Source organism: Eucalyptus grandis, chromosome 9, assembly GCF_016545825.1.
Source record: "Eucalyptus grandis isolate ANBG69807.140 chromosome 9, ASM1654582v1, whole genome shotgun sequence".
NCBI lineage: Eukaryota > Viridiplantae > Streptophyta > Magnoliopsida > Myrtales > Myrtaceae > Eucalyptus > Eucalyptus grandis.
This window is the reverse complement of record NC_052620.1, coordinates 34,460,231-34,472,276: the sequence shown is the minus strand read 5'-3', so window position 1 is coordinate 34,472,276 and position 12,046 is coordinate 34,460,231. Positions and strand designations below refer to the sequence as shown.

Genomic DNA, 12,046 nt, shown 5'->3' with positions numbered 1-12,046 from the left:
CTTATTCTGAAAATACAAAAAGATTGCATTGCATACCATTTAAGTTAATTAAGTCATATTGCATGTTTAAGTAGGTTCTATGATATTCAAGATAAGATTCTAATTTAAATTAGGAATTAACATTGTTTGATACCTAAATTGAATTATATATTATCTTTGTTCTAGATAATTAATTTTCTGCATTTTTAATTACGAATTTAATAAAAAAATCCAAAAACGTCATGTGCATGTCATGTAGGTTCATTGCATCACATCCATATCATCCGCCATGTCATATAGTTTAGTTCATGTAGTTAATGCATGCTATAAACACATATCATTTAGTGATTGCCTGATAGGTTTGTAAATGCAAATCATTTAGTGATTATTACTAGGTCCATTTAATTAAAAATTGTCCGTCGTTAGAATTAGGCCATTTGGTTAAAATTCATTGCAACTAAATTTCATTAAACAAGAGAAAATCCTAAAAATGATCGAGTTACTATGTGTTAATTACAAATCATATTTAGTACATATGAATTCGGAATTAACATTGCATATGTTTTGTTGTTACAAGGTAAGTTTATTGGGTGTTAGATTGGTGGTTTGCGCACCCGCATAGTCACCTCACATGTTAGGAAGGTAAATTAAAATCATTGCCTACAAAAGATAAAAGGTACCGAAAGGGTATTAGAGAAATCTAACGTAATCAAGTCCCCGAACTCATAATCTCTAGTTTGTAGAAGTAAAGTAAATCTCTGTTACTTTACTTGGGTTTCTAATCGACCCACCAAAGAATAGATTAGTGACGACTCATAATTAAAAAATCATTTGCATGTTAAAATTTTTAACTTAAGTTGCAAATTGGTGGGCGGGCTTAGGAGAGCCCAGTCTAAGCTTAGACTTAGTAATCCATTAGTCAAACCCTAGGTGGTGCACCCGAGGTTAGGTCGCGACAGTATGAATTTATTTAAAATCATATCTTAATAAATCTTTAATTACTCGCCAAAATTCTACATTGATTGATTAGAATAAGAGCTTTTTTATCATGAAAATAAAATATAACGTAACTGCTCAGTGCGTCTAAATATAAACTATACCATAGATGTACACGAATTAAACATTTGAACAAGATAAGATTAAAAATATTTTTTATCTATTAATTATTTCAAAGGATATAAATGGAGCCTTAGAACGGTAAGTTATTCCCTCTTGTGTGTTCTATTTAGGGTTCGAATAAATGGATGGAGTTAAATTGTTGATGACCGACCACTAGCAAAAAGAGTAAGGAATGAAAAAAAAAAAAATCAAAAAATTCTATGTTAGTATCAGCCATACCATATATGACTATTGGCATCCACGTTAACAATTTTCGGTCAAAATTGACTAGATGAACTAAATTGGTACAAATATGAAAAATATTTTAAATTAAATTAGCTCCTTTAAAAGGTTACTATTTTGATAATTTTCCCTGTGTCAAGGACACATAATTATGGCCAGTACATGAAAATAATTTATTTTTTCTTGAATAACCTTGCTCTGATGGAACCGCCGAAATAAAAAATAGAAGACAGCCATTTTTTCCAATTTCCCTTGCCCAACAAGAGAAGGCATTGTTCAAAATTCAGGTAGAAGACTAGCAGGCAATTGGTGTCCCGCGGAGCCGATCGAACTTCTAGACCTCAAATGTCCGCTTGTCGTCGGCCTAGTCGAGGAGCAGGTTGAAGAGGCCCGTCTTGGTTGGCCCGCTCGGGTCCGTCTCCGTGGACTGGACCAGGTGGGCTGTCCAAAAGTTGGCGAGCGAGAAGTTGGAGGTCACATGCCTCCAACGCTTGTAGTGCTCGTCCGGCGTGTGCGAGACATCGATCAGAGATTTTGGGACAATGCACGTATCAACTTATGGCAAAAAAAATTTAAGCAAAGTTTATTACAGTACTCACTTGACTACTATAACTTTTTTTTCTTACTTAAATTTCATATCAAAATAAAATCGATCATTTGAGTATTATTTCTAACAAATCATACTATGTGAATTTTTTTATTATTTCCCATCCAACCTGGATTTTTTATTTTTTTGTTTATGATTTTTTTTAAATATATTTCTTTTTGCCATTTGTAAGGCCAACGACCCTCATTGGTTGCAAAACACTCGCCCAAATCTAGCAAGGGTGTGACATCCCTAGCACGTCATGACTAACATGACTATCCAATTCTTTCCATTTTTAAGCATGTAGAAATGTGTAACAACAATCAATTACACACTAATTTCAAGCAACGCACGCAAAAATATAAAACAAAGCACTTTCATTTCTTTTTTATATATATTTTAAGTGACAAGGTTGGGGTAAATTGGAGGATAAGCAAAAGTACCACTACTTTATACTACACCCAAAAGCTTCGATAGCTGCATCATTCTGACCTGGATACTATGTATGTACTATAACGTTTGTCCTCCACCCACAACACATCCAAAATCTTAGTCTAGCCTTCCCAAAATGCTACTAAACTAAGAAATAATGGTCAACCACGAGTGAGCACAAAGCTCATTATGTAAACTACTAACCTATTTATAACACATAAGTCAATAACAGCACATGAGAAAGTTTAAATATAAAAGACGGAAAATTATTATGATATCAACTTACCTGAGAACCTTTCTCAAAATCAATATAGCAAATAGAAAACATTTTCTTTGAAAAATAGTAACCCAGTAAAGCTTGAATGAAATTTGGAAATGCAATTGATCATCTTCATTGTGAATTGACTATCACCATCTTCCCAAGAACCCCATTATCCCTCGGGTATCTCGCACCCATTCAGCATTGCGAGGACATTTGGCGATCCATGTTACACCCCCCCTCCCCCAAGCATTCGAAAGAATTCAGTTACCCCACTAGGCATCCCTTCTAACACCCAGAGCATCGTCGTCCCAAGAACCGACAATATTCCCAAATCACACACTCATTCCATGATGCAACAATTCAAATCTTATAATTTAAACTAGCCATTCACTAAGTAAAATACACAGGAGCAGTTCAATATCCATGGCCAATTATCCTTTGAAAATCAGAGAAATGATACAAACATTTAGTTTACCGTATCAGTTCAAAAGACGGATTGCAAAACAAGAGTTTATCCAAAATCGACAGAAAAATGGCAGCTTGCCCATCTGTAGAAATCAAGGGTATTCACTAAGTAAATCAGTTTAAAAAATCACAGAACTTTAACATGACATGGATGGGACTCCGAGGAACGTTTTTCATGAGGAACTCAAGGTCCAGTTTAGCTTGTAAGGGTCCTAGTAATTTTTTGTATTTCGGATCAAAATAGGGCACGAAACCAAGTTGCAGCAGGTTCAAGAAATGGCATTTTGGATGTCTAATTGAACTCCAAAAATCATGAAAAAATTTCACCTTATAGTTTAAGATGCGAAAGGACACTAGTCCAAATTATTTATCAAAAACCCTTTAACTGAGAAAAGGTTTGGAAACGGACTTATAAAAATAATTTTGGATTTGCATAGTTTTTGAAACATATTTTGCACATAAAAATCCGAAAATTCTGAAATTAAAGTATGTTGTAGAACAAGGCATAACACGCAACTTTCATGAAAAATGTCCCATCAAATTTGTACCACAAAAACCTGCAGAAAATTGGAAAAATTCGGCCTACAGTAAATTGACCCGAAAACAGTCATAACCTCGGATCTGTCCAAGATTCGTGTCAATTAAATTCAGACCAGTACACATTTCAACATCTAGCATTCTAACACCATATCCTTAGTTTCAATGAACTATAAATTCAACAATCCTTACAATATATGTATACTGAAACCGTAGACGAGCACAATTAGACATGAAATCAATCAATATGCTTAAAACTTGAGGAAATCGACCTCAACATATGGAAATCAACCTATGTAGCATAAATGGTAAGTAATCCACTTGCCTCTAGTTCAAAGCAAGTGTCAATGCAGTTCTGGCAAGGTCTCATAAGCCTGGTTGTGGCTGGTCGTTCGTTGATCCGTGACGAGTTGATGGGGCGGCTTGAGGACAGCGGAATGGGGCGGCAGCAAAGGTGGCGGTGATTCTTGGTGTGCACGGCCAGGGGCTGACGGAATGATTGTGGGCACGTCGCCAGCAAAGGTGGCGGTGATTCTTGGTGATTTTGCACGGCCAAGGGACTGAACGGGAAGGGCGGAGTTTGATAGGTCACAATGATGACGGAAGGGAGGGGCGGAATGTGAGCGTCTGGCTGTTGCTGAGGGATGAAAGAAGGAACATGGGTTGGCTGGATTTAAATTTTCGGTTCTTCTCTCTTCTCACCGCCTTTGCATGGTCTTGGTCAATACTTTCAACTCGTGGCAGCCCAAGGAGAAGAAAGCTAGAGGGAAACGTGGCTTGGCTGGGTAAATTTTCATTTACCTCTTTCACCGCCTCATGGGCGTGGTCAACGATTGATTGCCACATCTCGCGACAGCACAAGGAGAAGCCAGCTGGGTGAGGTTACGTGAGTTTGGGGCTGAAGACTTGGCCGCAATTTTACTGCCTCATCTTGCCATAGTTGGCGGCCAATTGGAGAGCACTCGGCTAGGCCGAGTGACGGGGCAAGGTAGCCGTGCAACAGTGACACGGCAACGAGGTGGCGAGGCGTCGTGCGATGAGGTGGTGCAGTGACAGGGTGATATGGTACGGTGGTGAGCTTGGTGCCCAAGAGTGCACAACTTTGTTGAGCAATGACCTGGATGTCACATAAGGCCTTCGTGGCCGAGGGCGAGCTAGCAAGGGTCACTGATGACCCTCGTTAGCCCTAAAAAATGACAAATAAAAAAGGAAAAAAAATATTAAAAATTATTTATAAAATTATTTATGTCAGCGCTGGCGACGGACGATAGACATTCATGTTGGATTTTTCCCAAAGACATTATAGATGGCACTGCAATGATTAATTTTTTAATTTTGTGGCACTCATATGAGGGGAAAAAGTATTACATTTAAGTAAACACCGTGTGAAAGTAATAACACTTATATTATTCTTACCAAGTACAATACAACAGAAATCACTCTCATAGTGGTGGTGACACCACTTGCCACCACCGGGCAAGCAGCCCCTTGCCTTTTCTTGCAGAGAGGGCTACGAACCTCTCCGATGGCCGAGCGGGGGAAAAAAATCTTACACAAGCTTCTAGCTTCCTCCATCATTTTATTATTATTATTATTATTATTATTATTATTATTATTATTATTATTATTATTATTATTATTATTATTATTATTATTATTATTTTTCTTCTATTCCCTTTGTCGACTTTTTTTATATGACATTCACGAGTGTCGCATCATCACCATGAGTCCAAAAAAATGAGAAGTTCATAAGAAAGAATTCCATGTAGACTTTCCTTCCATTTAAAACTAACTTGATAACAAAAGGATTCAAACGACAAACTAGAATGAATTTTAGGACATAAATAATCTAACAAAAGGTTTTAGAATTAAAGTGACTAGTTGACATAAGATCTAAGACCTTCGTTGTCATTATTCAGTCAAAAAGAAATAAATTCTATTAGGAATTATTCACAAGGTTAGAGACAATAAGATTTGGTGAAATTATGAGATATGATTTACTTCTTTATCAATGAACATATTCTAAATTGAATTCCATGGGCTCCTAAAGTGGCATCAAAGCGCACAATGCACCGAGAAACACGTGCGTGCAATATAACTCATCATTGATTTACTAAAACAGGGTGCAAGAGATTTAATTGATATCAACGAACATGTCAAAAGCAAGACAGTTTTGGTCAAAGTGAATAATGTAATTGAAGCGATGTGTAACAATAATGAAGGGTCACAAAGAGAAGCAAAGCTAGTGAATCATTTTACTCTGAAGATAGATACACAAGGAACAAAGCAATCCTCACATAAGTACATGAATACTCCAAATAAAAGATAGATACACAAGGAACAAAGCAATCCTCACATAAGTACATGAATACTCCAAATAAAATATCTCATTAAAGCAATTGAATCCGTCCCTGAAATGACAATTTCAGTGACAATAGTAACCAAACCAACAGTACTTTCCTCCATCCCTGCATCCTGTGTCTTCTTCATCACCTCTACTATGAATCCACCACAGAAGATTCGAAATAGAGTTCCCATCATCAAAACCGCTCAAGCTCCTCACTTTTTCCAGCGCACTACCTTGGTCAAAAATCCCTTCCAAGGCATACACAAGTCCTTTCCATCCTTCAATTCCCTCCCTGTTCAATGCTGGGTATGTCCAATCCACCAGCTGTTTCACAAACTGGATATCCAAGAATAGAACCTCAGTAATAGGCAACAAAGGCAAAACCTGAATTCCAAGCCTACAATCTTTCCTCTCCGCTCCAGCGAACCAAAGACCACTGTCCCTTTTGTTAGCCCACAGAACACCCACCACCCTGTTCTCCCTAGTGAAGTCTTCCTCATATAAATTATCGCCTTCTCTAACATACCACCATGTTTGAGCTGCTTGTATTTCCATTGCAGCGAGCGTGGACCCGACAGCAACAAGATGGGTGTCTCCATAGGCTAATCCCATTAAAGCAGCTGAATAGTAAGCATTCACAGCCTCGCTCGTGCTCTCCTGATTCCGGCCATCTGCAAATTCAGTCAATCCACCAGCCCAGGAGTGCAATTTATACAGGTCAAAGCACCTCAAACGCGGATAATTGGAATTCAATCTTTTCCCCAAGTTCATGAAATCTGCCATCAGTGAATAAGCTTGAGGCTTGTACTTCCTTCCCCATACAGGATCAATCTTGGCGAGAACAGCAATTCCGTAAAGGAAATACCCTAAATGATAGTGATGAGCATTGTACAAGCCGAAGCCAACATCTTCACCAGGATTGGTCGACCCTAGCTTGGTGATAATCCCACCCCATTTCGCATCGTACAAGAATCCATTACCACTAAAGGTCCCATCCAACCATGGTTCTATGGTGCTCTTTAAATATTTCCCGATCGCCTGGGATAACTTCAGGATAACACACCTCCTCAGCAATCAAAGCCAACCTTGCCGCTCTAGCCATCAATTTCCCATAAGAATAAGATGAAGCTGTTGTTATTACAGCCGGATTAAGGGACTCCACATCCATACGAAGGGCTTGAATGATTTCATCGCGTGACTCTTCCTTGACGCCTTTGATTGAATGCCAAGTAACAGAGACATGATTCAATCTCAACACCCAGGAATCTCCAACTACACCAACAAGATCACCATCGATACTTCTATACTTAAAATCCTCCAACACAGTGACAAGACAGTCCTCAAGAGACAAAAGTTGAACATGGAGCGGGTGCGCGAGCATGAGCAGATCCCCCCATCCTCTCTTCTCCCATTTGTACTCCACACAAAACGGTCTAGTCAACACTGCATCACCAGACAAAGCATACGAAGAACTGAACCTATCCAAAACCTCCTCACTAAGTGATCCACCGTCAGGCAAACAAGCAATCCTAATAACCCCGAAAGCCTTTGAAAGTAATGGCATTGAGATTGTGACTGAAACTGATCGGCGAGGAAGTGTAAACAAGCCAAGTCTGGTTGTTGCTGAGCTTCAAAGTATGCTTGGTGCAGCTACTATTCGAAGAGAGCGAGAGGATCGCGTGAATAGTTGAGATCGCAACCTCCGTCCCATTGTCGACCAAGCAGGTCAAGTAGGGGCTCCCCCTGATGAGGATGAACCTTAGGTTCAAAGTCACAAAGTCCAGCGTGACGCTGAGGTCGCTGTACGATGAGATTATGTGCCGCGGCGCCTTCGACACCACGCCGCCTACGACGTCATCACCCGAAACGGCGGAGACAGTGAGGTCGGCGTTGAACACTTGGTACAAAGAGGTGGAGGAGGCGACGCGAGAAGGGAACGAGATGGAGACAGAGGATGGGGAGGGCTTGATGAGGTAGGGGTGGATATACTCAGCCTGGTCGCCATTGTTGAGAGTGAAGTTCTGGAAGAAAGAGTTCGTCGGGAGCGGGGCGGAGAGGAGGCTCGGTGAGAAGAAGGGAGAAGGATCGGGGAGGACCATGGACTCGGTGCGTGGGAAGACGAAGGGGAACTTGGGCTTCGGCGGAGACGTGGGGGGCGGCGGCGGCGACGGTGGTGGCGAAGGTGGTGGGGATGGAGGAGGAGGAGGTGGTGGGGAGGAGGAGGAGAAGAAGGACGGTGTTTGCGAAAAGGCTCGCAGACAAAGATTTTGACTTTTTGCAGAAATCTCTTCCCCATTAATTAAATTAATTATCTGTTTGGTGGTTGGTGGGTTCGTTACCAGCGTTTAACAGATTTTTCCTTGTTTTCTTTTTCTTTTTTCGTTTTATTTTTCCTCAACTAGGGATGACTCATTAGAGAAAATTTAGAAAAAAAAATGGAAATTAATTATTACAATGAAGTAGGAAAATCAAACCTGAGGGGTGAAAGAACTCTTTAAGGTATGATGTTTTCGACGGGGTAGCAGCCAAATCACAGGAATTGATTGCTCGCTGGCTTTTTCTCCGTCTTGAGAGTCTATTTTTGATAGGATCAAAAAGGGAAGGAGGTGTTTACCAAGAGGAATTAAATGAAGACTTGAGATGAGGACGGGAATGATGAAAATGGAGCTAGTCAATATCAATGTTTTTTCTCTTTTCGAGTGGAAAGTGAGTTGGAATGGGATTGGATTGGAAGTGAAGTTCAGGAAGGGACAAGGAAGGCAATTTAAAATGGATTTGGGAATATGAATTGGAAGTAAAGGATCAACATCGGGGAACTCCTAGAATTTTTCGAAGGCAAGGAAGGGAGACAGAGTTAGTGAAGATGGTGTGGATGATTAAAAAAAGATAGGATGTACAGGCAAGAAAGGAAAAAGCCTTGAGGACCTGCTAAATTTGTTTTTTAGGACAAGGGCAAAGTGATTAAAAAAAAAGGTAATGGAATGGCTTTTGAACGACATTTACTGCAAGTATAATCTTCGAGGATGTTCAAACTCCAATCCTTCTTTCACTCCCCTTTGTAAAAGAAAAAGGGCAAGTCACGCAATTCGGCTCGGCAAGAAAGCATCTGTTAAATTATGACTCGAGTTTGAGCATTTATAAAACGCGATTCGTTTAGATAAAAATTTTATTATTTAATCGTGGGACTTAACGAATGATTATAAAAGAGGAAATAATAGAATAAAAAAAGAAGAAGGTAAAGTCTCTGATACCTGCCGTTCATCTTTGAAAATGAAGCTGATCGTGGGGCCCAGTGGGCACACGTATAAGAGGATACGAATTTCTTCTGCTTGCCGAAAGTTGTTATCCTCGTGGCCCAGCACACACAATATTAAAGCAAGTGTAGTTCGTTGCACGTAAAGCCAACGTTGGTGGGCCCAAGGTCAAAGTTTGACCATTGGGCACACATATATAAGAACAGAATACGTTCTGTTCTTTTCGTGCGTGTGTGGACTGCCGAAACCCTACGAAGCCGCACGTCCAAGATATCCGAAGCCGCAAGTTTCCTTGAAGCCACACGCGAAGCTTTCCAAGGAACGCAAAGATTTACGTACATGGATCAAAGACGAACACCGGAGTTTTTGATTTTGGCGTATGTAGAGCGTTTTGCTTTGAGCTTGAACGTGCGATAATTTTGTGTCGTGAGTTTATGTCAAAGTGAGTTGTTTATTTATAAACACTTTTGAGTTAAATCTAAGTGTGAGAAATATTTGAGCGTGTAAGTGATTGTAAACTTTGATTTTTCGATTATAGTGGATTACTTGCTACTGGCTCTTTTCGTGAACGTAGGTATCAATACTTGGACCGAAGCACGTAAATTTCTGGTGTCTTTATTATTTATCATTTATTTATTTGGCGATTTCGCGTTGACGTAAATTACAAGATCCTGTCGTTTTCGCGTATTATATTACAACAGCATCAATTAAAGAGAAAAACTTGAGTAACCGTTGTTACCAGATTTGAATATCGCATGGATTTTAGAATTCTATTAGTAGAGTTACCGATATAGATTTTACTGATATATGTGGATTGATTATCATATGAAATTCTGTGCTCTCGAAATATGATGCATGTTATAAGTATTCAAGTGAGGACGAAAGGGTTCATTTTTCCCCATCATCATTATCACGCTCCCTTCTTTTGACCCGAAGAGGCACTCGACATTCTGACTTCATAAAATGGAAAAAGAAATCGATTCCGCATGTCGATAGGACCAGGCATGCACCAGTGCTCGCAATCGGCCACCGTCACGTTCCAATCCGACAAACAACCGCGTCGATTGAGGCATCCATCGGTCTAAGGATCGGGCCTCGATGGTATCTAGAAGTCAAAATGTCAAGTCCCTCTCGATACCCTCCCTTTCGGCCACCCTGAACTCCTCTACTTGAGTTAAGTAGAACTCGAAATCGTGTCCCTTGAGCTTTATTATGTCGCCCGTAAATAGTCTCATTATCTCTTAGAGCATTAAAAAAAAAAATCTAATCCCCATTTCCAAATCTAGAATTCTGCATCATTAGAAACAAAAGACTTCTTCATTTCGGTCACATTCTTTCCTAGAGAAGTCGGAGAAATGCCATTTTCAAGAGCAAATGTGCTAGCGTCCGAACCAAGACCTACATAATTAGCTTCAATTCGAATCATCATCACTGAAAAAACTATTGAACACAATCTTGCATGTTTGTGTCACCATCCGTGATTCTCCCATACTCATGTGCCTTTGTGAGTAAAGCATGTGATTATCGGACAAAGAGCGAGTGATATAGAGGAGATGAAAACAATTGGTGTGAAAGTAGCGTTAGGACAATATGTGCAAGTAGTTCTAGGATAGAACGAATATATCTCTATGAAGCTCTGAAGGCAACGTTGTCCTCTCATGCATAAACTGGTTGAGAGTTAATCCAGCTCTCTTGATGAGACCATGGTAGATCGAAACTAGTTGTCATGCTGAATGCCCAAGCTATATGGGCATGGTACAATCCAAATTGGAAATGCAATTCACCATACTGTTCTTAAGAATAATTAAAGAAAGAAGGTTGAGCTGGTGTTCTCGGCTCGCCAAGCGCCATATAGGTTATTCCATAGCTAAGAAACTGTCGACTCATGACAAATGACATCATACTAGGATCCCTCCAGTAGGTGGTTGATTTAGGGAAAGCCTATGAGGGCGGAGAGTGATTGTCGGGCCAAGAGAGCTCAAACAATGTGCTGCTCTCCTCTACCTTCTAGGATGGCAATGGGGTATAGGAAAGGACTGGATTGCTCACTAGATAAGGATAACGTTCCTGGATCAATCGATGAATCTTAAGAAGAGGTCTATTATCACATTTCCAACAAGAGGAGAACCCTCCATTGGTCTACAGAGATTAGGAGGAGTTAATTAGGAGAAAGAAGGTGTTACCAAGGGATCATAGTTGGCTGGGGATGCCATACTTGTCAGGAAGCACAAGTGATTGAAGATTTGCGATCGGTGTTAATTGAGGGAAGCTACTAGTGGAGCAAGGTGGCCTGTTTTGGTAGACGAGCGTTGCCATCTATGTAAGTCCCAGGGAATGGTATCGATGGTTGGGAAACACAAGGAAGTAACATAACATCCCATGATGAGGGTGTTACGGAAATAAGTAGGAAAGAATGTCACAGTCCATGATTTTTTCCATACTCGTGTGCCCTTATGAGTGGATGATGGGGTTACTGCTTGAAGAGATATTGATGCAAAGGGGATGAATACATCTAGTCCATGAGAGTTGCGCCAGGACGGTCGGTACTAGATATTTTAGGATAGAATGAATATATCCTACGGAGCTCTAAATGCGGGTTCGCCTCTCGTACACAAGCTGGTCGAGAGTTGATGTCGCTCTCATAATAATATCATGACAGGTTGAAACTAGTTATTATGCCCAAAGGATATGCTATCTCGCTCTATGGACTAGATTCCTGAGCTATACTAGGTGGGGTATGATTTAGTACAAAAATGAAATTTGCTGTACTGATCTTATGAATAACTAAAGGAGGAAGAATGGCTTGGTGTTTTCGGCTCAATAGCTGCCGCACGGGTTATTTC

General features: G+C 40.1%; 1 protein-coding gene across 1 annotated transcript; it reads right to left on the bottom strand.

The window, feature by feature from the left end:
- Positions 1-5,899: 5,899 nt before the first annotated feature.
- Positions 5,900-8,854, bottom strand: LOC104419487 (probable endo-1,3(4)-beta-glucanase ARB_01444). Its single transcript, XM_010031167.3, is given in 4 exon segments — positions 5,900-6,987; positions 6,989-7,493; positions 7,495-8,165; positions 8,168-8,854. Coding segments are annotated over 4 exon segments (2,214 nt in total). The 5' UTR covers positions 8,246-8,854; the 3' UTR covers positions 5,900-6,027.
- Positions 8,855-12,046: the final 3,192 nt, after the last annotated feature.